The sequence below is a fragment of the Danio aesculapii genome, chromosome 21 (genome assembly GCF_903798145.1).
Source record: "Danio aesculapii chromosome 21, fDanAes4.1, whole genome shotgun sequence".
In the NCBI taxonomy this organism is placed as follows: Eukaryota; Metazoa; Chordata; class Actinopteri; order Cypriniformes; family Danionidae; genus Danio; species Danio aesculapii.
The window spans coordinates 4,486,007-4,506,408 of record NC_079455.1 but is presented as its reverse complement, the minus strand read 5'-3'; the positions used below and the strand labels follow the sequence as shown (position 1 = coordinate 4,506,408).

The 20,402-nt window shown below is 39.2% G+C and overlaps 1 protein-coding gene across 1 annotated transcript in view; it reads right to left on the bottom strand.

The window, feature by feature from the left end:
• gabrg2 (gamma-aminobutyric acid type A receptor subunit gamma2) overlaps positions 1 to 20,402 on the bottom strand; it is a 111,307-nt gene that overhangs the window by 68,109 nt on the left and 22,796 nt on the right. Inside the window, exons 3-5 of the mRNA XM_056446521.1 lie at positions 12,460 to 12,527; positions 6,311 to 6,531; positions 3,562 to 3,644 (exon numbers count right to left, since the gene is read on the bottom strand). Of these exons, the coding sequence (XP_056302496.1) occupies positions 3,562 to 3,644; positions 6,311 to 6,531; positions 12,460 to 12,527 (372 nt within the window). The remainder of the gene's footprint in view (positions 1 to 3,561; positions 3,645 to 6,310; positions 6,532 to 12,459; positions 12,528 to 20,402) is intronic.

Here is a 20,402-nt window from a genome sequence, read left to right as displayed (position 1 = left end):
TTTTCCTACTGCTCCACTCCTCGAACTCTTGCTTATATATTTTATACTCTAATTTTAACTTGAGCCTACCAGCACAGTGCTCAAACGACATAGCTTGAAAATCAACATCGAATCTACAAACTTTCTGGAATACAACTCTACCAACAAGAGGGGAATTATCGTCTAAACCAGGGGTCACCAATCTCGGTCCTGGAGGGCCAGTGTCCCTGCAGGGTTTAGCTCCAACTTGCTACAACACACCTGCCTGGATGTTTCAAGTATACCTAGCAAGACCTTGATTGGCTTGTTCAGGTGTGTTTGATTAGGGTTGGAGCTAAAATCTGCAGGACACCGGCCCTCCAGGAACAAGTTTGGTGACCCCTGGTCTAAACAATCCTCTCACTACCAGCTGCTTCCATTCCTGAGACGGGAAAACACAGCTGTGAAAATGGCTCTGGATCATATTGATTTGGAACCTCCCTGCTGCACCAACTAAAAAGACGTAAAAGAAATCAGTTATTAGAAATTAGTTATTAGAAACCGAGCACTGTCAACGGTGGTGCGAGGCCCTATTCTAATTGCTCCATTTCTTCTTTTTCTTCTTCTTCTTCTTCTTCTTCTTCTTCTTCTTCTTAATCTTCTTAATCCTCTTCTATGATATGGGTTTATGTGTGATATAGGGCTGCGTCCAAAATCCAACACAATCTCACGGCAATTCGTAACTTTTTGATTTAGTGGCTAATTCGTACGAATTCGTACGATCTAATTCATACAATTTAGTACGATTTGCTCATCCGCCAATGACGGTTGGGTTTAGGGGTGGGGTTAGGTGCCACGCCTCCTTTTTAAAATCGTACAATTTCGTACGACTGAACGCGTACGAATTCGTACGAATTAGCCACTAAACTGTCAAAGTGTAAAATACTTATGTTTTCTCGTGAGATCAGGCTGCCAAAATCACATACTTCAATACTATATAGTATGCTAAAATCAATATGCGAGCTGAGTAGTTTGTCTGAATTCGTAGAATTCGAAAAACAGTATGCAAGAAGTACTTGCATGACCTACTACTTCCGGCGAGATTCTGAAGTGCGCATTGTATGTATCGTTATCCCATGATGGTCTGTGAGAGAATTCATGAATGGGATTAAAGCGAAGCAGCTGACTCGGGTAGGTCACGTGATCATGACAAAACGGCGGATGTAGTACATCCGAGTTCCATTCATACTGCTCACATTCATACTGTATAGAACGTACTTTTCTAACAGCCGTGTAGTACATTTCAATTCAAATGCAGTACCTACTGAGTAGTAGGCAGTTTCAGACGCAGCCTAGGTTTCAGAGGAGGGTGTGGCAAAGTGGCTCGACAGCGCCACCTATACACATTTGACAAAGTAGCCCACAAGCTACATTTCACAAAGAAATAGCGAAGTTAGCACACACATTGAACATGTCAATACTTGTGAAAAAGTCTCTTGGATTAAAATCTGAAACCTTATTTTTAACTTCCCCTGCCAAAATAGTGCAGTTTTTGCCATTTCCAGGCGTTGTACTTTAACAAACGTCTTCTAGGGATTTGATCAAATCAACACCAAAATTGGGTATTGATAACTAGAGGCCTTGCCGATGTTAAATTGCGAAGATCTAAAGATTTCGTCACAGGGCGTGTCCGTGGCGGCCCCTCAAACTTTGATGTTTCGCCACGAAACAGGAAGTTGTATAACTCAAGCATGCATTGTCCAATCTACCTCAAAAGCCACACGTTTGATAAGAGTCCTAACCTGAACATATTTACATGCCAATATCCAGTTATAGTCATAGCGCCACCTGCTGGCAACAGGAAATTACATGTTTTACACTGTAACAAACTCCTCCTAGAATTTTTATTATATCAAGCACTGTCAACGGTGATGCGAGGCCCAATTGTAATTGCTCCATTTCTTCTTTTTCTTCTTCTTCTTCTTCTTCTTCTTCTTCTTAATCCTCTTCTTTTATATAGGTTTATGTTTGATATAGGGCTGCGTCCAAAATCACATACTTCAATATTATATAGTATGCTAAAATCAGTATGCGAGCTGAGTAGTGTCCGAATTCGTAGAATTCGAAAAACAGTATGCGAGAAGTACTTGCATGACCTACCTCCCGCACGATCCTCAAACGATCGCTCTGTGCAACAAACTTAACGTTATTTACAACCTCATTATCTGTTATCCAAAGACTATGCAGGTTCTGTTCACTTAAGTAGGCGTCATAGACGGACACGCGCGCGTTTTCGGCAATGTTGCCAGATTGGGCGGTTTTGAATTTATTTTTGCGGGTAAAAACTGACATAGGCAGGTAGTGTAAATATGGGCAGTTTTGTAACGGCCCGCCAGCCCCGGTCTTCACTTATAAACCTGTTATGATCCCCTAAAGAGATGCCATAGCCCCCGTTCTCCACATACAAACGCTTACAACAGTTGTGATCTCCCAACGAGACTACAGATTGTTGGGCGGTGTCTTTTAGTTTTCAGCGGGTTTTAGGCTGGAAACAGTCAGCTACATCTGGCAACACTGGTTCTCGTGAGTAAACAAACAGCTGACGGTCAGCTCACGTGTGACAGAAATGACATTTTTGGGTGAATTATACCTCATAAATACAGCATGTGACACTTTTAACGCCATTTGAATGTTTAACAAAGCAAATTTTAATGCCATTTGCCTTACTTCTCTCCTGACCTTGAAAATATAATTGGCTGAATCGTAGAAAAGCTGAAGTAAGATCGTGTGTAGGGTCAAATCGAGATCGTGATCTTTTTTTCGATTAATCATGCAGCCCTATCCATGAGCTATAATTATTATCGTCCATTGTTTTCGGTCATTCTAAGTCCACTGGGTGGTGGTGAGCCCAGGCGCGAGGTCGGTGCTTTCCATTCCTGTCATCGCTGCTTGCAGCTTTAATTAAAACTAAAACTATTATGTTTAGAAAAGCGTTGATCTTCTTTCTTCTTTCCTTTAAAATAAATATCTACAGGAGGGCTAACAATTCTGACTTTAACTGGACATTGTTCCCTGAAAGGTTTATTGTTTGGTCCACTTTCCTTCTTTGCAAAAACATTCATTCACTGTCAATATGTGTTAAGAAAGAAGTATTTCCAAAGCACAAGGAGACACAAAGAACACAGTCTTCTTCCTACTGATAACCATCTACAAGAACCATTAGCATATAACAGATTTTCCTTTGTACTGCTGAAACCGCAGATGATGCTGTCCCATTAGACTGTCCCATTCTGCTTCATCACTGCCATAATAACATAATAAACTATAATAATCCAACCCTCCTAATAGTCAAAAGATAAAATAGAAGTGAAATCTCTTTAATAGCAATTTCAATTCTTTCCCAGGCATGAGAGAAATATGAAAATGCTGGAGATTTCTCTTCAGAGTTTGGACTTTCAGCAGTGAAAATTAAACCACACTGAACTGAACTCTGAAAACTGGACTGCACATTTTCAATTTACTACAACTTCTATGCTAAGCTGCTTTGACACCATTTACATTGTAAACGCGCTATAGAAATAAAGAATGGAATTGGAGACTTACAACTGGAGAACTCGAGAGGACACGAATGCTCATCCATTGGAAAGTTATTCAGTTTAAGCTGGCACTCTGCGTCAATGGTCAACCTGCAGACAGAAATTCCTTTAATTAAATTGTCTCCATGGAAGCCATTTCATTAGCATAACCCACATTTCCTGTTTAATCGTCGGTGCTGGAATAATGAAATAACTGACAAAACATGCCAACAAGTTTTGGCAGCAAACACTATTAACGGCAGACATGCTTCATAATTGTGATAATTGGATGAATGGTAAAGTGATCAGACTAGTGTTGCATGAGGAATCAGCTAAACAAGTTAATTCCAAGATGGTTTGTTAAGTATTTTACAGATGTTACCCAGATAGCAAGGTGACACTGATACAATATCAACTAGGTATAGTGATCTCGATTCTGTGATCACTGTATTTAAGACAAAAATCAAGCAAATGAGAAGCAAATGGTCACCGATTTCCCTTACATTTTAGCCAATCAGGACACTGTTTGATTCCCAACGTGCCACAAACCATCATCTGCATTGTTTTACATTCTAAAAATGGTCTTTTTTTTGTGTGCTTGTCCGGTGTGCAAAGTCTCAAAGCTTTCAATACTCTCTTTTCACCTGGTGTGTTATATGCATCATGTGATAGTATTGCAATACATATCCAAAGCCTGTTTGAACTAGGCTGCATGAGTTGTATCAATCGCTTCTTATTCCCTCACTGTCCTTCGGCTTAGTCCTTTATTTATCAGGGGTCGCCACAGTGGAATAAACCTTTAAGCAACTGCAAATTTATCCATTCCTATTCCGGCACCGGTGTAATATACACTACCTGACTGCAGTCTCGTGGCCTATCCAAGTTTCTATGAACAACAAATAATAACTTGACTTCTAGTTGATCATTTGGAATTAGAAGTGGCTTATTTGAAAGGCAAAGGCCTCTAGATTACACTTATTTTAGTAAAATAAAATATGATCATGCCTTGATTTTTAATTATTTAATTAGGACAGTAAGGTCTGACTTTGCTGAGACAAAATAATGTACAGTATACAATATAAAGTCAGGGTGCAGTGGGAAAAAATAAAGAATATTGTGTGTGACTCCCATGAGCTTGGAGGACTGTATCCATACATCTCTGCAATGACTCAAGTAAGTAATAATCTGGAATGGTAAAGAAAGCGTTCTTGCAGGACTCCCAGAGTTCATCAAGATTCTTTGGATTCATCTTCAATGCCTCCTCCTTCATCTTACCACAGACATGCTCAATAATGTTCATATCTGTTGATTGGGCTGGCCAATCCTGAAGCGCTTTGACCTTCTTTGCTTTCAGGAGCTTTGATGTGGAGGCTGAAGTATGAGAAGGAGCGCTATCCTGCTGAAGAATTTGCCCTCTCCTGTGGTTTGTAATGTATTGGGCAGCATGTCTTGATACTGGCTGTTGGTGTTGCCATGCATTCTGCAGGCCTCTCCTACACCCCCATACTGAATATAACCCCAAACCATGATTTTTCCTTCACCAAACTTGACTGATTTCTATAAGAATCTTAAGTCTATGCAGGTTTCAGTAGGTCTTCTCCAGTATTTGTGATGATTGGGATGCAGCTCAACAGATGATTAATAAGAAAAATCGACCTTCTACTACTTTTCCAAATGATCAACTAGAAGTCAAGTTATTATTTGTTGCTCTTACATCTGGGATCGACGACAAGTCTTTTGTCAGGTAGTGTATGTATCTGTCATTTATGTTTCTATGATCATTTATTGAACATAAATGTTGAACAACTGAAATCAAAACACAGACTGCCTAAAAAAAGTCAACATAAAAGTTAACATAAAATGTGCTGGCAGTTTATTACAAGGTATTTGTAGTGTAATTTAAATCACCAACCCACACAAAATATCACTTTAAAGGGCACATAGTTTACCTCTTTTTTATGATTTAATATTAATATTATGGCTCTTCTGAGTGTGCCAGTTTAGGTTCAGTTCAAAACACAATTCAGATTTTTTTATTATAATGTGTTAAAAAGTGTCATGTTGGGGGCGTGTCCACAGCTCGCTGATTTATGGGTGTGTTGCTTTACATGTAAATTAGTTTCGGCTTCCTGCCAACGTAACAAGGGGGCGGGGCCATGAGCTCACCCGCTCTGCGTTTGCTACAGAGTCTGACAGGCAGACGGAGAAGGAGAGAGAGGATCACCATTCAGTCGTACATGTACGACTCTGACACAGACAGAGCCTCAAGGTTGCACGGGTTCTTATTTACAAAAAAAAGTCACGTTCTGAGGTATCTTCTCATCCCACTGTTTAAGCAATCTCTACAGAAACTACCCAGCGTGAGAGGACACATTCCATTCAACAAAATCATTGCTTTTTTTTTCCTTCAAAGACTTTAAAATCCTCTGTGAAAGCTTTGAGGTGGTGAAAACTATGGTCCCATCTGAAAATCAATTTCAGATATACTTTTTTAAAGGAAAAAACCACAAATCAGAAAAAGTTGTGGTAGTATAAAAAACACAAATTAAAAAGTAGTGACATATTTAATGTGTTTTTCACCAGTTACTCGATAAAACAAGGACGCAAACGTGATTTTAAACCAACACTATTTCATAACCTTACTTCAATACATGGTAAGGCATTATAAATTAGCATTTATTAGCAGTAGCTTAGCATTGTTAGCCTTTGCTTGCTATCCGGGTATGCTCAAGTAACGTATGACGAAAAAACCCTTCAAAAAAAAAAAGAGTATTTACCTTAAAGTGTACAGTATACGCCCGTCATTCCATATCCGAAGCATCCTATTGGGTGTGGTGATCCAATGGGCGTCTGCCTTTTTAGAATTGCGGAAAAATGTGTCAGGAATCCAGATTTTTCCAACCATGTTGCTGTTGAGGCGTAGAACCTTCATGGTACTGTTGAACTTCAACCGTCTGTCATACCACGTCTGGGCGAAGAAGATGTCAATTGTGTACTCCTAGAGAACCAGAAAGAGCATTTATTGATGTCATAAGAATATTATACGTATTCGACTACGTTTGGCCTTATTTGCTTATTTTTTAGAAAGGGAGAATAAATAGAAGGAAATAGAATCTGCAAATGGCGTAGGCTCAAACTTGCACTGGATCACATGTATTATTGATCATGTTCAACATTCTTTAAAAAAAAAAATCTGAAATAATACATAAACATTGTTAGAATTTGCTGAAGAATGAACCTTAGAGATGTGAGATGTGGTTAAAGAGATGTGTCAGCTTTAGGGGAACCGTTATCACACTGTGTGCATAATGCTGTTTCATAATTATGTTTAGAGACTGGCACAGCCTAAGATAAAGAAGTTACTGTCAATTCACAGACACAATGCAAAACTGTCACCACTGGATCAACAGTTCACACTTAATTTCAGTTTTATTTACTCACCTACCTACATAAATGATGTCATGTAATCGGTATTTTTGTAGGATATGAAATGACAAAAAGTCATGAAAACAAATGTTTTTAAGTGACTTTAGTATACTTTTTAATAAGTTAATCATCTTTCAACATTTTTAATGAAGTTATACATAGTTTAACTTAATATTTTATTCTGATTATTGTAAGTTGAGATGACTACACTAAGAAATAAACGTACAAAAGCTGTCCTTGGGATGGTACACTTTTATACCTATCAGGTCCACATTTATACCTTAAAGGTACATATTTATACCTAAAAAGTACAAATGTGGGCTACACGGTGGCACGGTGGGTAGCACGTTTGCCTCACAGCAAGAAGGTCGCTGGTTCGAGCCTCGGCTGGGTCAGTTGGCGTTTCCGTGTGGAGTTTGCATGTACTCCCCGTGTTGACGTAGGCTTTCTCTGGGTGCTCCGGTTTCCCCCACTTGTCCAAAGACATGTGAATTGGGTAGGCTAATTTGTCCATAGTGTATGTGTGTGAATGAGTGTGTATGGATGTTTCCCCTAGCATGACAAAAGTTTACAGGCGGAGATAAAAGTTTAAGGCGGAGCTAGACACGCAGCTAAATGCTATTGGTTTACAGAGAAACATCACTAGCGCATACACAAGCTGGAGAATGAAAACATAGGAATTGCCATTTTTAAATACACAGCCGAGACATTACACAGTAATAATCTATACATATAATAACGAGCCATGGTCGACCCGAGCTCAAACAAACATTGTCGTTGTCTTGATAAACAGCCACAAAGCTAAGAAGAACAAAATCTGCCATGTCCTGGTTTTGTTTTTGAAATAATGAACTTCTTGAGCTGATGATAATAACGTGCGCTTGATTACTGAAGTGCTTCCAACATCCGATCCTTTCAGAAATGGACAAACACGAGAGTGAAGCGAGAAGGAGAAGCCGGAAAAAAAAGGAGCAAATGATTCTCTCAGCAACCTAAACCATGAACAAACTGCCATGTTTAACTGTTATCATCACCTTTTGAACTATTATGAACTCGGAATGACGGAATTACTTTCTAACAGAGGCTACATGTGCTGGTGAAGGATGAAGATACAGATGAGAGGTTTGCGTTTACTGTCGGCTATATGTTGCACATTGTTTTTGAGCCCTAATAAGGACTAAACGTATGCTGTGTGTAGTTTTTCTGTAATTGGTAACCTATCGGAGACTGTAAGGGAATGTATGTGTTCATAAATGTTGCATTCGTTTATTTATTTTAAATAATTTCAGATGTTACAGTAGGCATCGTTACCATTTAGTAGACGTTACCATTTTGGCAGTGGAAACGCAAGCCTGATAAAGCTGACCCATGACCGTCAGTGGAAACATGCCCTTAAAGGTTTAAAAGTGTACCCTTAAGGTACAAAAATGTTCCTTTAAGGTACCAATGTGCACCTTTATTTCTGAGTGTGTAGAAAAGCACATCATGATTTTGCCAAGTACGATGTGATCCTGGATTAGCATCTATGTTGATACTTGAAAATCATTTTTGTTTGAAAATGTAATCCACACCTATTCCCTACCCCTAAACCCAACCATAACTGTAAATTATTCCCAAAATCAGAAGGGAATAACAGATGTATAACAGTCATGTAGAAGTGCATAAACCTAAGCATAAGCATTAATTCTGATTGGCTGATTGTAATGTTGTTCCAGGGTCAACATGGATGTTAATCCAGGAGCATGTGCTGCTTGGTGAAATCAGGTTGGCGGTGTAGAAAAGGCTCATTTGAATGCGCAACAAAATCTAAGCAAGATTTTTTTAAAGTGTAGGGGCATACACGTAGCTAACATTTGAGTTTCATTGCTTCTGTTGTCTTTTCATTGTTCAGCTTTTTTGTTTGGATTTTTGTTACTTCGTTTCCAAGGTATGCTTGGCCTTTTTTTGGTACAAGTGAGTTACAGCCAAGTACTGGCAGCTTGCAATCGTCAGCTCTCATATGGTCGCCCACTGAACCTAAGAGGGGTTGTGCATGGTTAGTAGAATTTGTGTTCTGCATTTTACCTATCCAAGTGCACACACATACACCCATAACAGAGTTCATTTGCTGCAGTACCTGAGGAGCAATTAGGCCTTGTATCAGGCTTCATGTACCTGTTCAATAGCTTGGTACCTCAAGAGAACTGAAGTGTCCTGCTGGTACTGGCAATCAAAACTGCTACCTAGATTGCAAGTCAGTGTAATAACCATTAGGACTCATTCACACCTAATGCACCTTTAGTCAGAGAGTGCTGTATAGTGATTGGAAGTTCAGATCACTTTATTGACTCTGACCTTTGAGTCTTGTTCATTTTGGTCAATTTGCCAAAATTCTATTCAAATGTTACAAGTTGCTTCCAAATTAATCTACAACTAGCCCAAACATTGATCACACTACAAACAAGCCATAACTAGAATGCTATAAGAAAGAGAAAATAATCATTCATTGTTTACCTGGGTCTTTTGTCTATGATTAGCTCAGCTCACCTCTTCTGACATATCTGCAAATTTGAGTCATCAGACAGTCCCATGTAAGCTTAACTGATGCACACAGTCTGAGCTGAAAGGACCCATAATTATTTCAGATATTGAGTATTCAGGTTACGAAGTCGTTCATTCATCATGTGACACTGTGTAAAGAGATGACTCAAAACCATGGAAGAGATAAATGGGTCAAATCTTTTTTGCCCTCTGACTAGATATGATTGGCTTATGTCTTTCATGTGAAGAACAAACGAATAAAACCCAGGACTTGAGAGATGAATGGATCAAATCTTTTTCTGGCTTTGACTGCAAATGACTGGCTTCTGTCTTTCACGTGATGAATGAATGACTCAAACCGATAGAAGACTCAAAAAATTAACTGATCTTCTACCCCACTTGTATCACTCCCTGAGCGGACCATCATTCTCGTCATTCAGACATAAACATTTTTTCAAAATGAACAAATCATTAAAGAACGGTCCATCACAGTGCTTTCATTTCATCCTTAAAGTAAAAACCTGAAGCAACTGGGGAAGTAGATGGCTTTGCTTAAGAAAACTTTCAGACAATGTATTAACTACTGTGGGTTTGATATGAACAACGTCAAGTTCTTATGGCCCTGGTCCCAGCTTTTGAACAGGTAAATGAGGCCAAATTCTTTACCAAACTTCTGGCAAAGTCAGTTTCTGGTATTCAAAGATCACTGTAACTATGAATATATTCAGTGGGCCAAGAGGATCAACCACTGCCAATCACGCTAGGTCCTATTCTTTTTTAGTTCCAGCAGACTGTAGCATACCATCCTGGTTCCAAGAAACGGATACACTATAGACTATACACCTCTGCACTCTCAGAAAAAAAGGTACAGGATCAGTCACTGGGGCAGTACCTTTTCTAAAGATACATATTTGACCCTCAATAGTCCATAATGGTACCTCAAAGGTACTTTTTAGGCACATTTGGGAACTGAAATGCACCTTTGAGGTAACACTGTGGACTCTTTGGGTACAAATATGTATCTTTTGAAAAAGTATTGCCCCAGTGACAGCTCCTGTACCTTTGTACCAACAGGAAAATTCCTCATGCTTCATACTGTCTCTTCTTCTGCATGCTCCTTTTTAGTGGAATTGAATGTGGGATTCAGCCAGGCTCAAGCAAGAAAAAAAAGCTGCTCCTATTCAATGCCCAATGGATAAGACATTTGTTCCTTCTGTTCTGGGCATCCAGAGGAGAACAGAACAAACCAGTTCTTTGTCAAGAGACATCACCTCTTACATTAAGAATTGTACTGCATGTGCCCAAGGTGAACTACTACAACTTCTGCCCTTGATTCCACCTGGGATTTGACTTTCTGCGCAATTTACCTTCTTCACAAAGTAATACCACCATTCCTCTTGTTACTTGCTGATTTTTCAAGGCTCCTTCTACTAAAAGCGTTTTTTGGTCTTCCTGGAGACATCGGGTCTGACCTCAATTCATATTCCAGGTATGGAAGACTCTCTGTGGCCTGCTCAACATCATTGTCCCCCTCATGTCTGGGATACTGTGCAAATGATGGTCCAATGTGTCTCTGGGATTCTTTTTGCCTGGTCTCGTGAATGCTCATAACTTCCAGCAAACAACCACAGGATATGACTCGCCAATCAAGCCTGGAAAATGGCTCATGTCAATGTGCATATGGACATTTACCACCAAAAGTTACAAGCTGACCAAGAATGTCATCCTATCCCTAGCTAGGACAAAAGGTTTGGCTCTCTGCCTGTGACCTTTGGCTCCTTCTTCCCAGCAAAAAAAACACAGACCCTGGTACCAGGCCCAGCTCATTAAATGACTCCCCACTAACTACAGCATTTCTTCTAAAATTCGTTTTGCTGAAACCAGTTCGTCCTAAGGACTTGAGAATGTCAGACAACATGGCACCTCCACCTCCCATGGAGGTTGATGGTCAGATGATCAATTGCAAGGGAGTCCAAACTTGGTCCTGGAGGCCCGATGTCCTGCTGAGTTTAACTCCAACTTGCTTCAACGCACCTGTCAGGAAGTTTCTAGTACATCTAGTAAGAGCATAATTAGCTGGTTCAGGTGTGTTTAATTAGGCTAGTGGTTAAATTCTCTAGGACACTGGCCCTCCAAGACCGAGTTTGGACACCCCTGATCTATTGGATGTATTCTCTCATTCATTCTTGGCAATGGGGCCAACTAATGTATTACCTGGTGAATTGGGAGGGATACTAACTATAGAAGCACCATCATGATTGGATGATGACATCCTGAACCCGTCCTGTATTGTGGATTCCATGACATTATTGCAGAACGACGATGGCATAGACCCCAAACTAATGCATCTGCACACCCTGGAGAGGGTTGTTAAAATATAGGAATGTCATATACTCTTCCTCATTCACAAATCCATCAATTCCACCAGTATGATTCAAAGCCTGCCATTCTGCACACCCACTTCAAATGATGCCACGAGTTATTGAATATCACAAGGTATTTTAAATAAAGTGTTTATAATGAACCAACACTTAGATTAGATTATTTGTTATTTGAATGTCTAGAAAACCTAAATAAATTATATACAACATTACAAAAACCACCAAAGACTCCAACCATTCAAATTAAATCAGAATAAGTACAAAATTCTAGGTAACAATTTAGAATTTAGGGGATTTCTAACAACAGAGAATTTAAAAAAAATCCCTAATCAGTTCAGATTATCACGCTTTGCCATTAAATCAGAATATATAAAATAGAGATGTCAAAATAATCTTCAATAAACATTGTCCTGCAGATGACTCAGTAAAATCCAACAGCACACTGACAGTGTTTCAGTAACCTTTCATAAATTGTGTTATATTTTGTAATATCACTCATAATAAACATTTAACAACATCAAATTGAGTTCAATCATAGATAAACAAAACCATGTCAATCATAATGCAAACAAAGTGGTTGTAATTACAGCATAACTTACCATGTTAATGGCATTTACTGGACCAATACTGTTCACAAACATGTCTGTATGGATCACAGTTGGTTTGACTATAAAGAGAAGTGGAGAGAAACAAAGAGAATGTCAATTTAGTTTAGTAAACTCAGATTACATTTAAAAAGGTTTATTTCCATTCCAATAATATTTGACAAAAAGAATGTGCCTCTGTCATCATTTGTCTAATATATTGCCATATCTGCCATTTCATATACATGCAATATCATATCGGTTGTTTTATCATTTGCCACCTCATGAGAACTAGATCTCCTATTTTCGGTTTAAAAATGCATGGTTATCTAATGTAATGCAATTAATATGACAGGCATTCAAATACACACTTTGCAGAAATTATGATCAGTGTATATCTAACATGTTATTAAACATTACACATATTTGCATGCTACTCAAAAAGACGTTTACAATGTTTGTTCGAGATACTGATGACAGGTCATGACAGATTAGCCATAACTGCAGTGCATGAAACAATAAATAAATCATCTGCCTACTCACTACACATACAGAACACAGCAGTTTCTCAAAACTAGAAAATGGATTAGGATGTCAGAAGTATTATGGCAGTTTGGCTGTTTGCCATTAAAGGGAGTAGAGTGTTAGATTTTTCCCAAGCAGTCACTGTCATCTAGCACCACAGCACAGCCTTATTTATTACAGATTTGTGTAGAGTTCAGTATTTTATTACCTTTGCAGTCATGTTTATTTTTATTATTATTATTAGGCGATAGATTTCCCTGTGATGGGTTGCAGCTGGAAGGGCATCCGCTGGGTAAAACATATGCTGGATAAGTTGGCAATTCATTATGCTGTGGCAATCCCAGATTAATAAAAGGACTAAGCCGAAAAGAAAATGAATAAATGATTATTAGGTCATCGAATGTGAGTACACATTTTTAACATTGGTTATCATGTAATGTAGCTGTTTGCACATAAACAACGGTGCAAAGTCACGACAATCAAAGTTCAATGCAAAGGAAGAAATGGTATTTATAATAGTTAGCGTAACATAGCAAAGCCTTGTCATGATTACCAGCGATCTCTAACCACCAGAGGTCGCTGGTAAGCACTCACTTTCACATGGACTACATCTTATGGACTACATATTCAGTCATGCCACACACACACACCTGCTCCAAGTCTCCACTGATTGGACTCCCACAGCTGATGCTGCTTCTGGACTGATTTCCACACTACTTAAGCAGCACTAGCAGTCATTCACATTGCCGAGTCTTGTTATCTGTATAGTGACAATTCAACGCGGTTTCCTTGTCTTGTTTTCCCGTGTTTTGACCCTAGCCTAGTTTATCTTATTGTCCCCGTCTGCCGCCTGCCTTTTGACCTCTCGCCTGTTATAGTGACTACGATTCTGGATTGCCTCTATACATCTGTTTGCACCTGTGTTGATCTTTGCTTGCCTGACTTCGAATAAACCTGCAAGTGGATCCTAACTTCAGTTGTCTGTGTCACTCCCCATGTTACACCTACACACTCTCAGAAATAAAGGTACAAAATCTGCCACTGTCATCTGTCAATATCCTTTTCAAAAGGTACATTTTTATTCCAGACATGTCCTTAAAGGTACATATTACCTAAAAAGTACAAATGTGTACCTCACAGTATCTTAAAGTTACAAAAAGCTTCAAAAATGTTTCGTTATGGTACTAAAGGCTGATTTATACTTCTGCGTTGAGTGATCGGCATAACCCACGGTGCATTTATACTTCTGCATACTGTTTCTGTTACTCTGTAATAACACTTCCAAAACACTAGCTAGCAGTAGGTTTTTATGTTCCTCTGTGTCGAGTTTCCTCGTGGTTGTTTTGTTTTTTCTGAATGCTACAAGTAGCTAAAACTCGTTCATTAAGACATGGGAACCGGCAGACATGCAAAAACTTTAATCATAAGGTCAACACAAATCAAATATTTCCATCTGGAGCTCCTTCATGGTACTCGACACTTGTAAACAACCGCTCCATCGGGCTCGTGGTTCTCAGCACCGCCCATGCTCGACACCGCTACCAAGCTGACCAATGACAGAGCTTGCGTTACGGGTCATTGTGACGTGTAGTTCCATTTTTTGAGAGGTGCGCGTCAGCATCTGCTCTGTACCATACACGTGTGCTTGACGCAGGAGTATAAATTAGCCTTAATCTTCACCTGTATGATACAAACGTGAAAAGGTACCAGAGACTTTGATTCTGTACCTTTATTTCTGAGTGTGCAGCGAACGGCTGGTAAGTGACTACTATAAAATAATTATGTTGCCTTTCAAATGTTCACTTACACTCACACCATGTTATGAGGAAAGTAATCAACTCTAGAAGCTCAGTGTTGAAAAACCTGAGCAACTTGAACAAACTGAGTCACAAATGTAGCTGAAGACCACAAATAACCAATCTCCACCAGGCAAGACAAGAAATGACAGACAGGAGGACAACTTTTTAAGGCTGGGATTTCTGAGTTAGATAATCTGGTGAATGTAGATGGTGATGATCAACTGAAGGACCCACAAATACTGCCAATGGAATTACAGCTGAACCCCTCCTAACCCCAGTTCCTACACCTATACAGAAAGCCCTCTTAAGCATAAGCCAATGCTGTGGCATCGACTATCCAACAAAAGTCTCTTCTTTGTGATTATTTAGCCCTTTTAAGTGAACTTTGAAGCAGATGAAGAGCTGCTTTACATATCTAAATGGGCTGGAGCACTCCAAGTACATTTTCAGTGCCCTGAACGGACAACGTAAGTGTGGGTCCTGCTCACCATCCACAGCAGGAAAAGGTAGAATGGTATGTAAGGAAATGTAACTAAGAATTGGTTTGGGGATGATTCTGCAAGGCCAAAATTCAAGCCAAGAAGTGTTGACTGACTGTGCATGCAAGTCGCTTTCTTGCTTAGCTAGTACCAATGCCAAAAAAGAGACCTGTTTTGAGAAAAACACCAGCATACAAGGCTCAAAGAGAAGGCCTGTTAAACCTTCAGTACCAAGTCCCAAGATGGTACACTCTGAGGGCAGAAGGAACGAGCTTTTAGGCACCCCTCAGATACTTAGAAATGGAAAATGAGAGCTTCTATAATGCCTCAGAATACATCTAAAGTGAGTTGGCCTATAAATGAACTAAAATGAGTATCAAAACTCAGTATCAACATTCAAGACCCAACACAACATGCCCAGAATGGCTCCGCAAGCCTCCAGCCAGGGTGTGAGGGTTTTGAGCTTTGCAAGGGTTTCAAGCTTTGCAAGAAGTAGAGTAAAAAGAGGAAAAATGCTCTCATGCATATGTGTGTCTGCTATTACACTGTTGCTGAAACACTTGGGCACTGTGAGTGCAGGGCATAACCCATGAGAGTCGTGCCTTCACTGCTCATAGGAGCTGAGAATGGTGGAGGACGTATATACAAGCCAATTTTGAGTGGGTTCTGATTGAGGCCAAAACTCACGGTGATGAGGCAGCTGAAAATGTAATGTAGTCTCTTTCTTCAGTGCCATCAGGAATGGTTATGGTGGCTGAAGTAGACAATCCAACTCTGGCCGAATAGAGGAAATGCTATGTCTGCTGGTGAGATCAAGCTAGGCTGCTGCCATTGAAAAAACTAACATCTATCGGGCTAGGAGTGGGCTCTAGGGGTTGACCACTTCAGCCCCAAATCCGACAAAGATGCTTCCAAAGATGCATGGATCCTCACTGTCTGCCTGGTTGTGTCAAGGGGAGGGATTCAGACTCCATTTCAGAAGGGCCCTACTCCCCTGTATCAGACAAAGCAAATGGCATATGTCCTATCATGCAAGCTCCTCTTCAGACGCACATAAGCTCACGAGACCACTCGTAGCCAAAGAGTGGGACTGATCCTTTATTGTGAATATCATCTGTAACTCAGAAGGGTGCAGGGAAAGAAGGCACTGAGCTGACATGCACTATTTGCAGGTCTCAAAGAAAAGCAAGACATTCTGGTGTTTCTTTCGTAAAATAGAGGAAGATGGTGGGAGAGCGTTTAAACATAATGTGAGTGAATGTTTGAAAGGGAACCTGCCCGTGACATTAAAATACAATCATGTTTTATTTCTATGATCTTTTTTTTTGTCAAATACAGTACGTTTGATTGAAGATTCACAAGAAAGGAATTTTGTTGACATGTTTTGTCCACATATAACATAGACAAAGCAAATAAGAAAATAAATAAAAATAAAAAGGAAAAACAACATGAAAATTATAATTAAAAAACACCTACAAAACAAGCAAACTTGTTACAAAGACCTGTTTGAACAACAGAGTATGATGACAAAGCATATTAAAACTTTACAGTTTTTTTATAGAGTTTTTTTTCAAGGTAACAGATAAAAGGATTCCAGATTTTTGTCAAATTGTTCAAGTTTTCTTTTCAAATAGTATCTAGTTCGCTCCAGATGTAACATAGAGGCAATTTCTCCAAGCCACAGTTTACATGTAGGGAATTCCTTTTTTTTCCAAAACAGTAGCAGTAGCTTCTTGGCAGTAGTTAAGGAGTATGAGAGCGTTTTATGTATTTGACAACACATGCGCTTATTCAGAGAATCCCAGAATTAAAAGCATTGGATCCGGTTGTTCAACACCTTGGAAAGCACTTCAAAAATTCCATTCCAATAATTCTGTATCTTAGAACGAAAAATAAAACTGTGAGATTTATCCGCATCTGATGAATTACATTTGTCGCAAAGAGGTGAAATATTTTGGAAGATTCTATGTAAGTTTTCTTTGAATAATGTAACCTATGCATTATTTTAAATTGAATAAGACAATGTCTAGAGTTAATAGAGAGCTTATTAATATCCTCCAAACCTGATTGTCACATTTCTTCCAAAATTTCCACTCCCAATTCTTTCTCCCACTCTTCCTTAAAACTTTGTGGAGGGGGAAGCAACAGATTGTAGTTGTTCATAAATTATTGATAATGCTTTTTAACTACCTTTACACCAATCTACCAATCTAATATATACATCAGTGTGAAACCTATGACTGGTGGGAACAGCTTGATCTCACGAGAAAACGTATTTTACGTTCTGTCCGTTTAGTGGCTAATTTGTACGAATTCGTACGAGTTTAGTCGTACGAAATTGTATGATTTTAAAAAGGAGGCGTGGCACCTAACCCCACCCCTAAACCCAACCGTCATTGGGGGATGAGCAAATCGAACTAAATTTTTTGAATTAGATTGTACGAATTCATAGGAATTAGCCACTAAATCAAAAAGTTACGAATTGCCGTGAGATTGTGTTGGTGGGAAAACATATTTCTGTATATTGTGTATCTGGGTTTCCACTTTTGCCATGGCCTCTTTTGGCTTTAACAAACTTATCCCTCAGTTTTTTCCAAACCTTTTAACAAAAACCTTCCTCCTTTTCCATGTCTGTTGCAATTTCTAGCCAAGTATTATTGATCATCAGGTTATCTCTATCATCACGGATTATAAATATGTCTGTACAGGCGTACCTGTTTCAGACAAAATCTCTTCAGTGTGTCATATTCAGCTCAAATCAAACGCGGCGCCGCATGAACTGTTCGCTCGAGTCTCAAAAAAAACATGAGCTCCGCCAGCCGAAATCATGTCGCGCGCACCCAAAACGAAGCTCCGCAAACTCTGCGATGATGTCACATTCGCCGCGCACTCAAGCGAACTAGCGGACGCGCCGAGTATAATCCAGGCTTTACTGGTACCGTACTGGTACTTACTTGCCTCGTACTTTGCACGTTTGTCTCACTTTAATGTTTCAGATCACCAAACAAATTTAAATATGAGACACATCATGCCGTTTTCGAATGAAGGTTCGAAAGAGAAAACAAACACCAAAACTGCACCGCCCTGTGTAAAAAAGTGCTATGTTATAAAAATCTGGATATACCTCAGGATAGCTGAATTATGAGCTCAGTATATGCAAATGGCCATACCGTGAGCATCAAATACCATTGTTTCCTCGTTTTCATGCCTATCAGAACAAAACACATATGGTTACGTTGCACATGGGACTATTAATTAGCATGCCCTCAACATTTGCATGTACGTTAGGTTGCACTGACCTACACGAGCAGCTGAGTCATTAGAAGTTTGTCAGCCAAACCACAGATTGTTACCTTATTTTTTAATTCTCCTAAACTTTTAATTAAGCTTACTATGTATGCGGGACTCCTGTTTTGAAAATGAGAGACAAATGGAAACCAATAAAGCCAAAGACTATAGGATAAAATCAGTCGCAAGATGAGGACAGATGCCAATGCGTTTCTCCGCCAGCTATCTCGTCAGAACACAAAATGCTGGATATACGGATTACCATACGGTACGTTTAATTGTATCTCTTGTTAATATATATTGTGCAATTTGCCATATATTTGTAATGATTTGTAACACTTGTTACAGCTCAGAATAAGTATTTAATGCACGTTTATGCATTGTGTCTCATCACTCAGCTTTTACTGGAGTAAAAGAACAGCAATACACTCTATTAAACGCTATATGATGTTTATTTATGATCATAAAACCATTTCTGGAGACATTTTTAACTTTTCTATGCCACATACCTACTATGCTGATATTAGAGAACAATTTAACTTCAACTGTATGACACCTTTAAAAATAGTTCAGCTCAAAATATTCTTTAGACACCCCTAAATATACAAAATAACCCCTGTCTGCAATATCATGTGCATTCATGTGACTCACCATGAGGCAGAAACATATTTATAGATCTATATAGGCTGCTGATTTACTGCAGCTCCAGTATCCACCAGCACTGTAGCCTTATAAATATGATGCAGCACTGCTTTGTGTGTCCAGCACGCACATAATCTCTCTATAGCACAGTGTTCCTCACCAGTACCTGATTTGCATGGACTCAATTGTTTGGGATGACTCAGAACTATATGACAGCTGCAGGGAAAGGCTTGAATGTGTCGGAGCATAGCTAATTGCACATTATATTGTCAAATTTAATGGTCAGCGTGATAAACAGGGACAGGTTTAGCAACTCATTCTTACATGCTAGCTCAGCTTAAAGTGTGGGACTCAATCCCTCACGAACAGTTATTTAAGGATGACATCATTCCAGTCAGTCTGAGCTGCTAACATTTGAAAATCCATGGCAATTGTGCAGACAATTTAGACGCAGAAGCTGGACTGAAATACCTCTCCGTGTTGTGGCAAAAAAAAGTCAAAGTTTTGGATCAGTTTGTTATTACAGCTTAGCTCAATCTTACCAGTAAGAAAAGGTATAACTAAAGAACCTGTGGTGGATTATTGATTGAATGTGTGAATGTGTTGGATGGTAAAATAGATTATATTGTTTGATTAAATAATAATTCAAGTACAAATTAAATCAAAACTGACTATATGATTTGGTTAGCTCACATTGCTAGTTTTTTGGTGAACAATTCCTCTGCGCATGTCATTAAGAAGCAAAAAACTGTTTTGCAAAATCTGAATGCGCTTCCTGTTTGTTTTGAGTTAAATTCTCAGATTACGTCTGTCTGAGGTATTGGGCGTGGCTAACATACTTAACCACGCCCCTTCAGCCAACAGACAACAAACAGAAATGATCAGGAGGAGGAGTCTGTTAGGTTGTAATAACTGTCCAAGCCCTTTTCACAGACAATGACATGCCTACTTTACTACATCCAATCAGCTCGCAGTAGAAGAAAAAACAAGCCACGCCCACTGTTTTCTCATTTAATATGCCAAGAACTGCATCACAATATTAAAAAAACAAACAAAAATTGTCACAGCTTCGGGATTATGTGGACTTTCAAAGCAAAACAATGATTGGATTTGTCCAGACTCTGCCCAAATGTATGTTGAAACAACCCAATATTTAAAAAAAATGTAATATCTCTTTCTGATAAGCAAGTATGCACTGAAACTTCCAGCGGATTCTGGTTAGCAG